Here is an 18908-nt window from a genome sequence, read left to right as displayed (position 1 = left end):
CCCAAGGCCTTCGGGGAGAGTCCTTATAGGTACAACAACAACAACAGCATGGGCTAAAGTAATGCCATCACGATGGCATAATCCTTACAGATCCATGCATACTTATATAGACATGCCAAATTGTTCAAAAAAATATTACATAGAACTAAAAATATTAAACATTTTAATATTCAAGAGACAGTCTATGGCTTAATTGTAAAATAATTTCAATTGACCTTCACTTTTATGCCTCTTCTTGTGCATGGCTACCTTAATTAAGAACCGACATTTTCTGGTTACTTAAACATTTCGAATCTTTGCCAGAAAATTTAGAAGGATTAATTAATGAAAAGAAATTATCTATACAAACGGCATTTGACGCACTTAGCTGAACTGAGCTGTGTTGTGCTATGTTATGCTGTGCTTTGAGTGCGTATACCCCCATAATGATATTTTAATTAGGCTGATACTTTGAATCAACACTTGGCTAATGTAAGCAATAGATGACGAAGGAACGTGATGGTAGTAGGGTGAGTGGCTGAGCAAATAAGTTTTAACTATGATTAGGACTAATGAGAAAAATGTCCATTAAAATTGGGCGGCTGCCTCTAGCATATTAAAGTGAAATGAGAAAATGTGGTTTGTAAATAGAAATGAATGTCTTATTAAAAATATGAAGTTATAACATTTTAAAAATAGGAATAGTTAAGTAATGGAATTTTACAATCCCTTCAAGGCTACAATACTTGTAAAATTTTGAACGGAGGAGCTCAGAATTAGCATGAAATAAAATGATAAAAATTCTAATTATTTCTTACTGTCCATGATATTTTCTAAACAAGAATTAGATATTCCTGAATTACAAATAAAAATTCTGAGACCCAATTGTAACTTTCTTAGTCACAAATAAAAATTTTTAATTTAAATTAAAATAATAATAAAAACTTCAAATTAAACTTTTTGAACTGCAATTATAACTTTTTGAACTACAAATGAAAATTCCGCTTGAATTTTCCGCTTCTAATGATACTTTCTAAACGACATTTCTGAACTTCAATTGAAAATTCTGGATTTCAACAAAAATTTTCTGAACTTCGAATACTACTTTCTAAACCACCATTAAAATTTCCTGAAATACAAATAAAAAAATTTGAGCTTTAAATGTAATTGAAAATTTTTTTTGCCTGAAATTTTTCGAAATTCAAATGGTACTTTCCAAACTACAATTATAATTTCCTAAAAATCAGCTGAAATTTCTGAATTTTAATTAATATTTTCTAAACTTCAAATAATACTTTCTAAACAACAATAATAATTCTCTGAGCTACACATAAAAATTTTGAGCTTCAATTGTTATTTTCTGAACTACAAATAAAAATTCTGATATTCAGTTGTAATTTTCTGAACTTCAAATGAAACTTCCTATACAAAATTTTTCATTTTCTAAAGAAATTTTCTCTACCTCAAATAAAATTTTCACAATTATAGTTTTTTAAACTGCAAATTAAAGTTCTGAGCTTAAATTGAAAATTCTGAACTTCAATTGTAATCTCCTGAACTTAATTTGCAAATTACTGACCTAAATTGAAAAAGGTGTAGTATTTCCAATGGAATATTAGTAAAGGTAACTTAAACTTAGGTGAACTCGCACCCAGCGAAATGTATACCGAAAGTATTTTGAAAAATATAAAACTTAAGTTCAGAATACATATACAACAATAGCTTTACTCTTTTGCTTCACAGATTTCCAGAAAATGCTATTTATTTCCCTTGACTCTAAAACCTCGTCGAATACCACTCGATTTATAAGGCAACTACTGCCGACATCTTCCTTCACTTTAATTTATGTTTTGTAATTTTCAGTCTTTGCGTTTTCTTTTTAATACTGTTTTCACACAGAAACTTAATGATCTCATTTCACTTTCTAAGGAAATCGTAAATTTTTTGCTTTCACACAGAAGTAACTGCTCGATTAGTATGAAGGCTGAAATGTCAAGCAAATAAAATGACAATGCTATATGACAGACAATGACATTTACTTTGACAAATGACATTTTTAAGCACTGAACACACCAAAAACTAAGAAACTGAACGCTCCCAATAGAGTTGCATTGGGCTTTTGATTTGATTAGGCATTCCATTAGTAACTAAGCGTCTTAATGAAGAAAACTGCTATATTATTCAATAAGCCATGTGTGTGAAAATAATATAACACTGAACTTAAATTAATTGTGAAACAACCTTTTCCATTTCATCAGTCTCGTTCGTTTTCAACATCAACACAAATGCTTTTCTTAGAGATGTCACACTCCAGTAGCATGAGGCGCCGTTATGCTGTCAAGAAACAGTTGAAATAAGCCAATTTGATGGCAAAATCCCTAGAGCGAACGAAATGCTAATTTAACCACAAAATGAGCTTCATTCAGGCATGGTATTACCATTAAATTCTTTTTTGCTTAGATTTTTATTAAATTTTTACTGAGTTGTCGCAAAAATGATGTTAGGTACATAATATTGACCCCGATGTGGGTGCGCTTTATATTATTATTTATAGATAAAATGAAGATTAAGTTTTATCTGTAACAATTTCTTACATTTTAGGAAGTAAATGCTTTTGTAACTGAAGAGGAGAAGTTGCGTTTTGCATTGATAGCGATCATAAAAAAGGAAGAGAGATATTAAAAAAGTTATGATCTTTCATTTCTTCCAGACCCTTTTCAGTTTTAGTTTTGAAAGCAGCAATCGAAGTTCAGAGCTTTCAGTTGAAGCTCAGAAAATTTCAATAGATGTTCTAAAAGTTTCAATTACAATTCAATGTATTACAACTGAAGTTCAGAAAAATCAATTGAAGTTCAAAAGATTAAAATTGATTGGAGTTTGAAAATTTCAATTGAAGTTTAGAAAACTACAGTAGAAATTCAGAAAATTACGCTTGAAGTTCAAAAATTTCAATTGAAGCTCAGAATTTAACAAATGAAGTTCTGAACTGAAATTACAATTGATATTCTGAATATTACAATTTAAGTTGAGAAATTTTAATTGAAGTTCAGATAATTAGATTTAAAGTTCAGACAATTAAAATTGATGTTTGCAAATTTCAATTGAAATTCAGAAAATTACAATTGGTATTCAGAATATTGCAGTTGAGGTTCAGAAATTTCAATTGAAGTTCAGATGGTTACAATTGAAGTACAGAAAATTGAAGGTCATAAATTTCAATAAAAGTTCAATAATGTTCAGAAAATTGCAATTTAAATTCAGAAAGTTACAATTGAAATTCAGAATATTACTAGAGAAGTGCAGAAATTTTAATTGAAGTTCAGAAAATTACAACTGAGACTCAGAAAATTTAATTGAGGTTCAAAAAATGTCCATTGAAGTGCTGAAAATTAAGATTGAAGTTTAGAAAATTTAATTTCAAGTTCAAAAAATTACAACTGAAGTTCAGAACATTACAACTGAAGTTTAGAGATTGCAATTGAAGTCCTAAAACCTCAATTGAAATTCATAATATTACAACTGAAGTTCAGAAATTGCAACTGAAGTTCAGAATATTACAAATGAAGTTCAGAAAAGCCAAAAAATGTCTAAAACACAGCGTACTTGGTGAAGCTAAAGGAAGGGGGAACGGTGTTCACTGAGCGAGTGTGCCATGTGAAGAAACAAACACGAACTGTGGCCGCACTAGTGCTTATCGTAAATCTGTAGAAAGCCAGATGTGTGCTGTCATGATCACGGTTATGCGAAATGCACCGAACAGATCGACACCATTCTTTACAACGAGTTTTTCTAAATTTTCACAAATTTGAACGAACCAGCAAACAAATGCCCGATCTACCCCCGCATACAAAAGGGTTAAGGAAACATTTCCGTGTGTATTATGAGCAGATTCGGCTCTTGCCTACGCATCTGTTTGTTGCAGAGAAGCATAAGGAGGGTCTGATACGCCTAAACCATACATAATGGGAAAACACCTTTGCTAGTTCCAGCTCGGTAGACCCCGCTATCCAAGCAAACGAAGAAGAAAGCAGACTACCAAGAGGGACACAAGTCACTCCGACTAAACTTCGTTATAGATACTTTAGCAAGTTATACACTTACTTGTCCTAAATCAGCCCCTACATACGTACTAAACCTGCTTCACTGACATCAATATTCCTATGATCCAACCCTGTTGAAACGGCTAGTTTACTTGGAAACCCGGTGAAAGTTTGTGAGTGGTCGTACATATTGAATGGACGAAGCAATTTTAACCAGTAACAACATAGAGACGATTTTGAACACCCTTACAACCGAGAGCAAAATCAGCAAACTTGATACATCCTGCTATCACAGAAAACTCGGAAATAGTAAAAATATGGAACTCCACCCTGTAGCGGTGCGAAAGCCGAAACGGGCTCAAAATAAGTAGATATTGATAAAATACTTACTCAGGCAAAAAATTTTGGCTTAACATGACATCATCCACAAACTGCGATCTTAGAGCGCAAATCAACACAAATAACCTATTTTAATTTACTGCTGGGTATATTAATCGCAATTCCACCCAACAGTTATAACCCCTTTCTACTTGTTTCTTCTTAAGTAGTTCAATAACAATTTTATCTTCTCCAAAATTTCAGTTCTTTCGGAAATTAAAAATGTCATAAGTTTTGCTTGGAATCGAAACTCAGCGGTGGGCATAACTTTGCCACCAATAATTTTCTACTTAGTTCTTTGTGTCGTTTCGTATGTATGTATTTATGTTTTGGAATTTTACAGAAGTGACAAATATAACATTTTGCTCTTTGCTTCTTGGAAGCGTTCATAGCGTACAAAATAATAAATATGATAACAACGCACCCACTGGGACATCAATAAACTTAGCCTACTTTATGGCGCAGCAGTGCTAATGCTCTTTTGGCTTATTTCTTATGAGATTCGAATAATAACTAAGAAAGCGTTGATAAATGGGAATATCATGGTATTTCCTTCACACATGAGTGCTGGTATTTTTGCAATATGACAGGGGATTTTATGTGCGTTGTTGCAAAGTTTTTAAATTTTGTTTTATAGTTTCAGTTTTTATGGTTTTTATGTTCTTATTTTTTGTTTGGTTTCGGGTTTACAGTCCAATGAAACAGAAAAACGCCTTTTTTATTTTCTCGAAACCAAAAAACAAATTTACAATAAATAAAGAAAACAGTCGGTAGTACAAAAATATAAATTACTCATAATTTGAAATAATATCTATCGTATTGAAGCTTAATATTCATTTCCCATTTGTCTCTAGCTAAGTATAACGAAGACTTGCATTTTATAAAAAATACATCCAACTACTCTTTCAATAGTTGTTAGATACCGGCTCTCCTCGTTTTGGTTTCTCACAAAGAACAATCGATCGGTCCGTGAACGAAAAACATAAATCACGCTCTGTTGAAATTAAAGGAAAGAAAAGTGACCGGTTATCTTTCCAACATATATCAATTATCAGCCTTTCGATGATATATCGGTTTTTATAACGACGGGTTATCGATTTTTCAGCGAGGAGCTAATGGTTTCGTATAGAAAAGTCATCGAACATTTAATGCTTCGCTATAGGAAATTTTTCGATTTATTACTGAAAAGTTATAGATTTGTTATCGTAAATATACTAAATTGTAATCGAAAAGTTATCAGTTTGTTATCTAAATGTTATCAGCTTTTTATCGAAACCAACTCCATCTAGAACTTATAGATTTGGTATAAACGAGATACCGATAAATTTTTTACATAAAATCAATAACACAACGATAAAATGAAATAAAATTAAATAAAACAAAATAAAATATCATAATAAAATAAAAAAATACAATAAAGTAAAATGGAATAAAATAAATAAAAATATACAATAAAATAAAATAAAATTAAATTGAATTAATTACATTAAAATAAAATAAAATAAAATAGAATAAAATAAAGTAAAATAAAATAAAATAAAGCAAAACGAAATAGTATAGTAAAATAAAAATACAATAAAATAAAATGAGATAAAATAAATAAAAAAAGAATAAAATAAAGTAAAACAAAATAGAATAAAAAATAAAATAAAATGAAGTAAAGAAAAATAAAGTAAAATAAAATAAAACAATAGAGAATAAAACAAGTAAGGAAGGTTAAGTTCGGGTGTAACCGAACATTACATACTCAATTGAGAGCTATGGTGACAACATAAGGGAAAATAACCATGTAGGAAAATGAACCGAGGCAAACCCTGGAATGTGTATCAAATGAAAGGCATTAAAGAGTATTTTATGAGGGAGTGGGCCATAGTTCTATAGGTGGACGCCATTTAGGGATATAGCCATAAAGGTGGATCAGGGTTGACTCTAGAATGCGTTTGTACGATATGGGTATCAAATGAAAGGTGTTAATGAGTATTTTAAAAGGGAGTAATCCTTAGTTGCATAGGTGGACGCCGTTTCAAGATATCGCCACAAAGGTGGACCAGGGGTGACCCTAGAGTTTGTTTGTACAATATGTGCATCAAACGAATGGTGTTAATGAGTATTTTAAAAGGGAGTGGGCCTTAGTTCTATAGGTGGACGCCGTTTCGAAATATCGCCATAAAGGTGGACCAAGGGTGACTCTAGAATATGTTTGTACGATATGGGTATCAAATTAAAGGTATTAATGAGGGTTTTAAAAGGAAGTGGTGGTTGTTGTATAGGTGGTCGCCTTTTCGAGATATGGCCATAAAGGTGGACCAGGGGTGACTCTAGAATGCGTTTGTACAATATGGGTATCAAATGAAAGGTGTTAATGAGTATTTTAAAAGGGAGTAATCCTTAGTTCCATAGGTGGACGCCGTTTCGAGATAGCGCCATAAAGGTGGACCAGGGGTGACCCTAGAATTTGTTTGTACAATATGGGTATCAAAAGAAAGGTGTTAATGAGTATTTTAAAATGGAGTAATCCTTAGTTCCATAGGTGGACGCCGTTTCGAGATATCGCCATAAAGGTGGACCAGGGGTGACTCTAGAATGAGTTTGTATGATATGGGTATCAAATTAAAGGTATTAATGAGAGTTTTAAAAGAGAGTGGTGTGAAGGCGTTTTCCAGATATCGACCAAAATGTGGACCAGGGTGACCCAGAACATTATATGTTGGACACCGCTAATTTATTTATATATGTAATACCTGCCAAGATTTTGAGGGTTTTTTATTTCGCCCTGCAGAACTTTTTCATTTTCTTCTACTTAATATGGTAGGGGTCACAACCATTTTATAAAGTTTTTTCTAAAGTTATATTTCGCGTCAATAAAACAGTCCAATTACCTTACCATGTTTCATCCCTTTTTTCGTATTTGGTATAGAATTATGGAATTTTTTCATTTTTCGATATCGAAAAAGTGGGCGTGGTCATAGTCGGATTTCGTGCATTTTTCATACCAAGATAAAGTGAGTTCAAGTAAGCACGTGAACTAAGTTCATTAAAGATATGTCGATTTTTGCTCTAGTTATCGTGTTAGCGGTGTGGAAGGACAGACGGACGACTGTGTATAAAAACTGGGCGTGGCATCAACCGATTTCGCCCATTTTAACAGAAAACAGTTAATGTCATAAAATCTATGCCCCTACCAAATTTCAAAAGGATTGGTTAATTTTTGTTCGAATTATGGCGTTAAAAGTATCCTAGACAAATTAAATGAAAAAGGGCGGAGCCACGCCCATTTTGAAATTTTCTTTTATTTTAGTATTTTGTTGCACCATATTATTGCTGGAGTTAAATTTTGACATAATTTACTTATATACTGTAAAGATATTAAATTTTTTGTTAAAATTTTACTTTAAAAAATATTTATTTTTAAAGTGGGCGTGGTCCTTCTCCGCTTTTGCTAATTTTTATTAAGCGTACATATAGTAATAGGAGTAACGCTCCTGCCAAATTTCATCATGATATTTTCAACGACTGCCAAATTACAGCTTGCTAAACTTTTAAATTAACTTCTTTTAAAAGTGGTTGGTGCCACGCCTATTGTCCAAAATTTTACTAATTTTCTATTCTGCGACATAAGTTCAACTCATCACCAAGTTTCATCGCTTTATCTCTCTTTTGTAATGAATTATCGCGATTTTTCGATTTTTCGAAATTTTCGATATCGAAAAAGTGAGCGTGGTTATAGTCCGATATCGTTCATTTTAAATAGCGATCTGAGATGAGTGCTCAGGAACCTACATACCAAATTTCATCAAGATACCTCAAAATTTACTCAAGTTATCGTGTTAACGGGCGGACGGACGGACGGACGGACATGGCTCAATCAAATTTTTTTTCGATCCTGATTATTTTGATATATGGAAGTCTATATCTATCTCGATTCCTTTATATATGTACAACCAACCGTTATCCAATCAAACTTAATATACTCTGTGAGCTCTGCTCAACTGAGTATAAAAATAAAAAAGAACAAAATAAAACAATATAGAATAAAAAATAAATAAAATAATATAAACTAAAATAAAATAAAATAAAACAGAACAAAATAAATAAAATATATAATAAAACAAGTAAGGAAGGTTAAGTTCGGGTGTAACCGAACATTACATACTCAATTGAGAGCTATGGTGACAACATAAGGGAAAATAACCATGTAGGAAAATGAACCGAGGGAAACCCTGGAATGTGTTTGTATGACATGTGTATCAAATGAAAGGCATTAATGAGCATTTTAAAAGGGAGTAATCCTTAGTTCCATAGGTGGACGCCGTTTCGAGATATCGCCATAAAGGTGGACCAGCGGTGACCCTAGAATTTGTTTGCACAATATGAGCATCAAACGAAAGGTGTTAATGAGTATTTTAAACGGGAGTGGGCCTTAGTTCTATAGGTGGACGCCGTTTCGAGATATCGCCATAAAGGTGGGCCAGGGGTGACTCTAAAATTCGTTTGTGCAATATGGGTATCAAACGAAAGGAGTTAATGGGTATTTTAAGAGGGAGTGGGCCTTAGTTCTATAGGTGGACACATTTTCGAGGTATCGCAATAAAAGTGGACCAGGGGTGACTCTAGACTTTGTTTGTACGATATGGGTATCAAATGAAAGGTGTTAATGAGTATTTTTAAAAGGGAGTGGGCCTTAGTTCTATAGGTGTTCGCCTTTTCGAGATATCGCCATAAAGGTGGACCAGGGGTGACTTTAGAATTTGTTTGTATGATATGGGTATCAAATGAAAGGTGTTAATGATTATTTTAAAAGGGCGTGGGGCTTAGTTCTATATGTGGACGCCTTTTCGTGATATTGCCATAAAGGTGGACCAGGGGTGACTCTAGAATGTGTTTGTACGATATGGGTATCAAACTAAAGGTATTAATGAAGGTTTTAAAAGGGAGTGGCCCTTAGTTCTATAGGTGGACGCCTTTTCGGAATATCGTTATAAAAGTGGACCAGGGTAGACTCTAGAATGCGTTTGTATAATATGGGTATCAAACTAAAGGTGTTAATAAGTGTTTTAAAAGGGAGTGGGCCTTAGTTCTATGGGTGGACGCCTTTTCGCGATATCGCCATAAACGTGGACCAGGGCTGACTCTAGAATGCGTGTGTACAATATGGGTATCAAATGAAAGGTGTTAATGAGTATTTTAAAACGGCGTGGGCCTTAGTTCTATAGGTGGACGCCTTTTCCAGATATCGCCATAAAGGTGGACCAGGGGTGACTCTAGAATTCGTTTGTACGATATGGGTATCAAATGAAAGGTGTTAATGAGTATTTTAAAAAGGGGTGGGCCTTAGTTCTATATGTGGACGCCTTTTCGAGATATCGCCATAAACGTGGACCAGGGGTGACTCTAGAATGTGTTTGTACGATATGGGGATCAAACTAAAGGTATTAATGAAGGTTTTAAAAGGGAGTGGCCCTTAGTTGTATATGTGAATGCGTTTTCGAGATATCGACCAAAATGTGGACCAGGGTGATCCAGAACTTCATCTGTCGGGTACCGCTAATTTATTTATATATGTAATACCACGAAAAGTATTCCTTCCAAGATTCCAACGGCATTTGATTTCGCCCTGCAAAACTTTTTCATTTTATTCTACTTAATATGGTAGGTGTCACACCCATTTTACCAAGTTTTTTTCTAAAGTTATATTTTGCGTCAACAGACCAATACAATTACCATGTTTCATCCCTTTTTGCGTATTTGGTATATAATTATGGCATTTTTTAAATTTTTCGTTATCTTCGATATCCAAAAATTGGGCGTGGTCACAGTCGGATTTCCGCCATTTTTTACACCAATACAAAGTGAGTTCAAATAAGTATGTGAACTGAGTTTAGTAAAGATATATCGATTTTTGCTCAAGTTATCGTGTTAAAGGCCGAGCGGAAGGACAGACGGTCGACTGTGTATAAAAACTGGGCGCGGCTTCAACCGATTTCGCCCTTTTTCTCAGAAAACAGTTATCGTCCTAGAATCTAAGCCTCTACCAAATTTCACAAGGATTGGTAAATTTTTGTTCGAATTATGGCATTAAATGTATCCTAGACAAATTAAATGAAAAAGGGCGGTGCCACGCCCATTTTGAAATTTACTTTTATTTTTATATTTTGTTGCACCATATCATTACTGGAGTTGAATGTTGGCATAATTTACTTATATACTGTAAAGATATTAACTTTTCTTTTAAAATTTGAATTAAAAAAAAAATTTTTTTTAAAAAGTGGGCGTGGTCGTTCTCCGATTTTGCTAAGTTTTAGTAAACAGACATATAGTAATAAGAGTAACGTTCCTGCCAAATTTCATCATGATATCTTCAACGACTGCCAAATAATAGCTTGCAAAACTTCTAAATTACATTCTTTTAAAAGTGGGCGGTGCCACGCCCGTTGTCCAAAATTTTACCATTTTTCTATTCTGCGTCATAACTGCAACTAACTTACCAAGTTTCATCGCTTAATCCGTATTTCGTAATGAATTATCGCCCTTTTTCGATTTTTCGAAATTTTCGATATCGAAAAAGTGGGCGTGGTTATTGTCCGATATCGTTCGTTTTAAATAGCGATCTGAGATGAGTGTCCAGGAACCTACATACCCAATTTCATCAAGATACCTCAAAATTTACTCAAGTTATCGTGTTAACGGACGGACGGACGGACGGACGGATATGGCTCAATCGAATTTTTTTTCGATACTAATGATTTTGATATATGGAAGTCTATATCTATCTCGATTCCTTTACACCTGTACAACCAACCGTTATCCAATCAAAGTTAATATACTCTGTGAGCTCTGCTCAACTGAGTATAAAAAAATAAAATAAAATAAAATAAAAATAAAATATAATCATATAAAACATAATTCAATAAAGGAAAATAAAATAAAATGAAGTAAAATAAAGCAGAATAAAATATAAAAAATAAAATTAAATTAAATAAAATAAAATTAAAAAAAATAGAATAAAAAGAAAAATAAAATAAAAAAAAATTAAGTAAAATGAAGCAAAATAAAATAAAATAAAATAAAGTTTTTAAGGTCTTAGTGCGCCTATAATTATTCCACAGAATTAGGATCAAAAGGCTTATAGTATGTACCTAAATGGTGAGTAAAGGAATATCAACAAAAGGCAAAACCGGCATAACTTAAATACCAATTGCAAAGCGAGGAGGGTGGCATTCATATGGCTAAGTAGTCAAAGACATCTGCCTTCACACTAAGTAGTATAAAGAGTATGAATATTGGACATTTCGAATTCAATACTCAGCTCCCGAGAAGTTAGCTCATGAAGAAGTGAAATTCAGAAACACGTCCTAGTAACCATCGCCGTTTGTAAACTTTGCAAATTTTTCTCTAATATAAAATAAAAAAATAAAATAAAATAAAATAAAATAAAATATAATAATAATGTGATGGTAGAGTGCTCCGCCTATCACGCCGTATGCCCTGGGTTCAACTCCCGGGCAAAGCAAGATCAAAAATTTTAGAAATAAGATTTTTCAATTAGAAGAAAATTTTTCTAAGCGGGGTCGCCCCTCGGCAGTGTCTGGCAAGCGCTCCGATTGTATTTCTGCCATGAAAAGCTCTCAGTGAAAACTCATCTGCCTTGCAGATGCCGTTCGGAGTCGGCATAAAACATGTAGGTCCCGTCCGGCCAATTTGTAGGGAAAAATCAAGAGGAGCACGACGCAAATTGGAAGAGAAGCTCGGCCTTAGATCTCTTCGGAGGTTATCGCGCCTTACATTTATTTTTTTTTTATTTTTAATAAAATAAAATAATATAATAATATGTAATCTGTTTCAATGTGTGGCACGTTTATTTTTAATTTTTCCTACAAGCTTGGCCGACTTAGAACGACACATTCAAACAGATGAAGCTTCGCTGAGAAACTTTTTTTGGCCGCAATACACTTCTAGTGTGTTCCAAACCACTGCTGAGGGCCAACCGCGCTTCTTACAAAACTTACTTTCCTTGTTGTTAAAACACTTTTCTAAAAGATATTGACGTTTTCTTGATTGATGTTAATTTTGATATTGCTTTCAATGAACCCAGGGCATTCAGTATATTAAACGAGTCCCACACCGTGGTGGCCGCCAATACTGACAACACTTTAATATTAAAACAATAACGCATCGATAACCCACCGATAACATGTCTATAAGCCGATAGCTCAACAGACAATTAATATTTAGCCTTTAAAGGATGCCGATAACAAGTGAACATCGTCGTCACAATAAATAATTAACATACTTATAACGGGTCGATAGTTAACCGGTTTGGGTTGATATCGATAACAAAGATATAATAAGTGTATCAATCGCCGATAATAAATCAATAACACTTCGTATTCAAATGTATATTTTTAAACCCCAACAAAATGGTTACAAAGTATTCGCCAGAAAATTGTCTTAAAAATAATTCCTTAATAGTCCCGGAATGATCCCACTAAGAAATAGTTTCGATATTATCCGAACATATCCAGAAATTGTGCCAAACTGGTTCCGGAAATAGCCCCTACGTGACCCCAAAAATATTCGATTCGTACGCAGTATGATTTTTCTAGTTAACAGTTTGAGTTATACCAATTATTTGCACTCCCTGCTATTAACAGAATGTTAAGTTTACGTTGTGTTTATGATAAGAAAGCTGACGACTTATATACCAAAACCGAACCTGTTTCTGTCGCGAAATAAAAGTTTCATAAAAGCTTCTGTTATAAATCACACTTGTGAAATTGAAAAAATTTTAAATAAGTTCTGTGATGGGAGTAGGTTTAATCAAACTCTTAGAAAATTATTCACTCTCAGGAAACCCTTCAAAATGGATTCTGAATTATAGCAAACTTTACTCACCGTATAAAATATCTCATTGAGATGATAATTATAGGCATTTCTCACGTAAGTACGTATAATTTTATCACGTCGTTCGCCTTCGAAACCATTCTGTATATCGTGTGCACTAAAATGCCAAATCGATTCGCCAGTTACAACACCAAAAAGTACATCATACTGTGCACCATTGCTGCTCAAACCCAGATTTGCACCAGTACTCGTACTTGGATAATTTGCTGTTAGTGCACTGTAATATGCACCACCTGATGAGGCGCCGCCACCGCTACTTGTAAAACCACCACCACCAGTGTTACTAGCATAACCAAAGAAACCATTACCACCAATTCCGCCACCTCCGTCACCACCATCCACAGATGCGCGCTTTGCATTACGCATCATTATATCATTGATATCGAAATTTGAATGTCCAGGTCGTATAACAACACCATCAACCTAAATTAAAATAAAGTAGAAGAAATTTTAAGGGGTGTACATTTTTGTGTATGTATTATCCTAGAAAAATATGTTAAGTAATTACTGCAGCAATTTAGCTTAAGTTGTGTAATAGGCGTTGGTGTAGAGACAACGTTTACACCTAGGTAAGCTTTGTATCAGACACGCAGAATAAACATCGATTCGTAAAACATGTTGACGAGTATTTTTATGCTTACACCAGATCCTAGAAATGAACTTGTTTGGGGCGCCCAAGAATTTGTCAGTGTTGTCCCATTGGGAAGGTTTCTTTGTGAAGAATGAACTTTCCAACTATGGTGCCAAAAACATCTTCTTTACTCATCTTGGCGTTAGTATCGACTAGCATTACTTTTATATTATGACGGGCTACTGCTTACACGTTCATTATAGATATAATTCGTCTTCCACCTCATCGTCCTTCTCCTCCGTCGGTGCATGGGCGCACATGAATGAGATGTTAAAGAACTTCGACAGCATTTAGTGAACAATTCGCTCTTCCAACAAGGAAAGTGACACCAACAATGCCTTTTTTACCGTCCTTTTTTCATATTTCGTCTATCGCGTCTCTTTGCTTGTTTTCATGTCAGCACTTGCCTTTACGAAGACATCAACCAGCCGCGCATTGGCACAAATCTCATTAACGCAACCGACATACTAGGTGCTTACTCTCTGATCATAGATCTTTAAACGTTTGCAGTTGTCGTCATAAAAAAGGGTTGCCTTATTATAAGAGCTTTCCTTCTTCTTTTCATTGGAGTCTGAGTTTATGTTGTGGGTCCCAAGCGCAGCGCACAATCTGCTCAGCTGATACGAAATTATTACACGCTTGTACATTGAAGCGCCGCATCCAAGACAGACGCCCACTTGCCACCACACCTTATAGTAATCAGATGCTGCAGAAACCCCAGCTAGCCTCTCGACTGATTATGTCAGAGTGGCATAGCTAGGTTGTCGCCAAAGTTTACTTGGCTGCAAGCACCCAGGGGTAGTGAACTGCTTTTAGAGGTTGATAAGCGCAATACAAAGTTTTATAGACTCACAGATTCCAAAGCCACATTGTCAACCTCACCTACCCAACGGGTTGAGCTGGCTGATCTGTGCGAACCACACACAGACTGAGTGAATCCATAGTATATTTTCATCGGGACACAGCCGTGTAATTTGATGTATATCTTTGTATACGTCCAATTCATACCTGAGTGGAATGCTAAGTCCCGAATATGAATGTATCATACACACATTAAGCAGAGGAGGCTCTGGTGACCTCAAGTTGCTCATGAAAGTAGTAGGTGAGGGCGAGATGACCAAAATATTCAATGTGGTCATTCTAAAACGTTCCTGAAATTGTCGGGCTTGGTATTTGTTAACGGAAGTAATGGATATATATCCGGAAAAACACCACTAACATCGATAATGCTATCCAAAACTTTCTATTTTTGGCACCAACTACAACAACTGCCTTAACCGTATTTAGAAGAGTCGCTTGGCTACTCCTGGTGAACTATTGATGTTATGAACCGTACCAATTGATCCTTCAGCTCTTCTTGGGTTCATAGGCTACAATGTACTTTTAAGGATTTTAAGGTTCAGCTTAAAACTTCATCGAGAGATTACACAAAAATAAAAACAGGGCGTGATGTACCTCCGAAGAGATTAAAGACAATCTTCTCTTTCAAAAAGGTCGTGCTACTTTTAAAATTTTGCTAAAGCTTATCGAAAAGGCATCTGCAAGACGATGAGTTTTCGCTGAGAAGATTTTTGTAGTAGAAATATACTAAGAATATTTTAAAACTAAGGCATGATATGGCTGAATGCGTTTGTAACACTCCAACGATCGTAAGAGTGCGCGTTCAAATCGCACTCCCACCCCCGATATGAAAAAGTCCCCCCAGTCAAATGGGAGGAGGATCACATATTAGTGCGTTCCTTGCTTGCTTGCTTCTTGATTTGGCTCTTTCGTTTCCCACACTCACATGCGATTAAGTAATTCAGATGGCTAGTGGTACACATTCTTAATATCGTGAGAGCTTCTCTTCAAGTTGAATGGTTTATTATGTCCACGGTTTTTTAAAAGTTGAATGCTAAGTGGTCTGTATTGAGGGAGCCCCTTGACATTTCCGTTATGATGACAAGATACTGATTCATACGGGAAAAACTTGTTAGAAAGATTACCCCCTTCACAGCAAGATTTGTTTTAATAGAAGCACGTTAAGGATCATCGGGCACAAGGAAGTTCACGCATTGGCTTCTTAGTGGATTTTTCAGAACCTGTGGTAATTATAGCGCGGTGAGGCAGAAAGAGCTCCCTGTATATGCACAGAAGCCGCTCATAATATAGGTTCGATATTGGTCAAGTCATCTAACTGTTTAGTTGAAGGGTATAAAATATTCTGTTTCAGCAGAAATTAGACAATCTATGGTCAAACTTCTATGCCTACCTTGCCATTATTCCCAATTGTATTCGATTGAGGCTAAAATGTTACTACAGATCAATGAAAAAATGTTTTAATAAAATATAGTACTAAAATGGAAATTGAACAATAAGGTAAGAGTTACTGCCAGTATTCGCACAATCTATCATTCACCATATTTACAGACACATATAAACAAATACAAAGGTAAAATTTTACATCTACAAGCGTATGTCAGCTGTGCCTAAACTGTTTCCAAAGAAGCCAGAAATTATAATGGATTGGTTGCTTTTAGGAATATGATAACTGTATTATTCAAGTAATATGTCAATTGAAATGAGATAATACTCGGATGATATGACAGATATTGCGCCGCACAAAAAAAAAGGAAACAAGTAAGAAAGGCTAAGTTCGGGTGTAGCCGATCATTACATACTCAGTTGAGAGCTATGGAGACAAAATAAGAAAAATAACCATGTAGGAAAATGAACCTAGGGTAACCCTGGAATGTGGTTGTATGACATGTGTATCAAATGGAAGGTATTAAAGAGTATTTTAAGAGAGAGTAGGCCATAGTTCTATGGATGGACGCCATTTAGGGATATCGCCATAAAGGTGGACCAGGGCTGACTCTAGAATTTGTTTGTACGATATGGGTATCAAATGAAAGGTGGTAATGAGTATTTTAAAAGGGAATGGGCTTTAGTTCTATAGGTGAACGCCTTTTCGAGAAATCGTCATAAAGGTGGACCAGGGGTGACTCTAGAATATGTTTGTACGATATGGGTATCAAATGAAAGCTGTAAATGAGTATTTTGAAAAGGAGTGATCCTTAGTTCCATAGGTGGACGCCGTTTCGAGATATCGCCATAAAGGTGGACCAAGGGTGACTCTAGAATGTTTGTACGATATGGGTGAGTAAGGGAGTAATCCTTAGTTCTATAGGTGGACGCCTTTTCGAGATATCGCCATTAGGGTGGGCCAGGGTGACGCTAGAATGTGTTTGTACGATATGGGTATCAAACGAAAGGTGTTACTGAGCATTTTAAAAGGGAGTGGGCATTAGGTCTATAGGTGGACGCCTTTTCGAGATATCACCATTAGGGTGGGCCAGGGGTGACGCTAGAATGTGTTTGTACGATATGGGTATCAAACGAAAGGTGTTACTGAGCATTTTAAGAGGGAGTGGGCATTAGGTCTATAAGTGGACGCCTTTTCGAGATATCGCCATTAGGGTGGGCCAGGGATGACTCTAGAATGTTTGTACGATATGGGTATCAAACGAAATGTGTTACTGAGCATTTTAAGAGGGAGTGGGCATTAGGTCTATAGGTGGAAGCCTTTTCGAGACATCGCCAATAGGGTGGGCCAGGGGTGACTCTAGAATGTTTGTACGATATGGGTATCAAACGAAAGGTGTTACTGAGCATTTTAAGAGGGAGTGGACATTAGGTCTATAGGTGGACGCCTTTTCGAGATATCGCCATTAGGGTGGGCCAGAGGTGACTCTAGAATGTTTGTACGATATGGGTATCAAACGAAAGGTGTTACTGAGCATTTTAAGAGGGAGTGGGCATTAGGTCTATAGGTGGACGCCTTTTCGAGATATTTCCATTAGGGTGGGCCAGGGGTGACTCTAGAATGTGTTTGTACGATATGGATATCAAATTAAAGGTATTAATGAGGCTTTTAAAAGCGAGTGGCCCTTAGATGTATATGTGAAGGTGTTCTCGCGATATCGACCAAAATGTGGACCAGGTGATCCAGAAAATCATCTGTCGGGTACTGTTAATTTATTTATATATGCAATACCACTAACACTATTCCTGCCAAGATTCCAAGGGCTGTTGATTTCGCCTTGTAGAACTTTTTCATTTTCTTCTACTTAATATGGTAGGTGTCACACCCATTTTACAAAGTTTTTTCCAAAGTTATATTTTGCGTCAATAAACCAATCCAGTTACCATGTTTCATCCCTTTTTTCGTATTTGGTATAGAATTATGGCATTTTTTTCATTTTTCGTAATTTTCGATATCGATAAAGTGGGCGTGGTTATGGTCGGATTTCGGCCATTTTTTATACCAATATAAAGTGAGTCCAGATAAGTAGGTGGGCTAAGTTTAGTAAAGATATATCGGTTTTTGCTCAAGTTATTGTGTTAACGGCCGAGCGGAAGGACAGACGGTGGTCTGTGTATAAAAACTGGGCGTGGCTTCCACCGATTTCGCCCATTTTCACAGAGAACAGTTACCGTCATAGAATCTATGTCCCTACCAAATTCGAGAAGGATTGGTAAATTTTTGTTCAACTTATGGCATTAAAAGTATTCTAGACAAACTAAATGAAAATGGGCGGAGCCACGCCCATTTTGAAATTTTCTTTTATTTTTGTATTTTGTTGCATCATATCATTACAGGAGTTGAATTTTGACTTAATTTACTTATATACAGTAAAGATATTAAATTTTTTGTTAAAATTTAAATTAAAAAAAAAATTTTTTTTAAAAGTGGGCGTGTTCTTCATCCAATTTTGCTAATTTTTATTTAGCACATATATAGTAATAGTAGTAGCGTTCCTGCCAAATTTCATCATGATATCTTCAACGACTGCCAAATTACAGCTTGCAAAACTTTTAAATTACCTTCTTGTAAAAGTGGGCGGTGCCACGCCCATTGTCCAAAATTTTACTAATTTTCTATTCTGCGTCATAACTTCAACCCATCTGCCAAGTTTCATCGCTTTGACCGCCTTTGG

At 35.2% G+C, this 18908-nt stretch overlaps 1 protein-coding gene across 2 annotated transcripts in view; it reads right to left on the bottom strand.

Annotated features, from left to right (window-relative positions):
- Nlg4 (Neuroligin 4) overlaps nucleotides 1-18908 on the bottom strand; it is a 735191-nt gene that overhangs the window by 408088 nt on the left and 308195 nt on the right. For both annotated transcript variants that reach the window (XM_067789474.1, XM_067789484.1), the window contains exon 7: nucleotides 13290-13721. In XM_067789474.1, coding sequence (XP_067645575.1) covers nucleotides 13290-13721 — 432 coding nt within the window. The remainder of the gene's footprint in view (nucleotides 1-13289; nucleotides 13722-18908) is intronic.

This window comes from Eurosta solidaginis, chromosome 1, assembly GCF_040869045.1.
Source record: "Eurosta solidaginis isolate ZX-2024a chromosome 1, ASM4086904v1, whole genome shotgun sequence".
NCBI classification, from domain to species: domain Eukaryota; kingdom Metazoa; phylum Arthropoda; class Insecta; order Diptera; family Tephritidae; genus Eurosta; species Eurosta solidaginis.
Note: the sequence above shows the minus strand (reverse complement) of the source record. Positions and strands in the feature narration are given on the sequence as shown.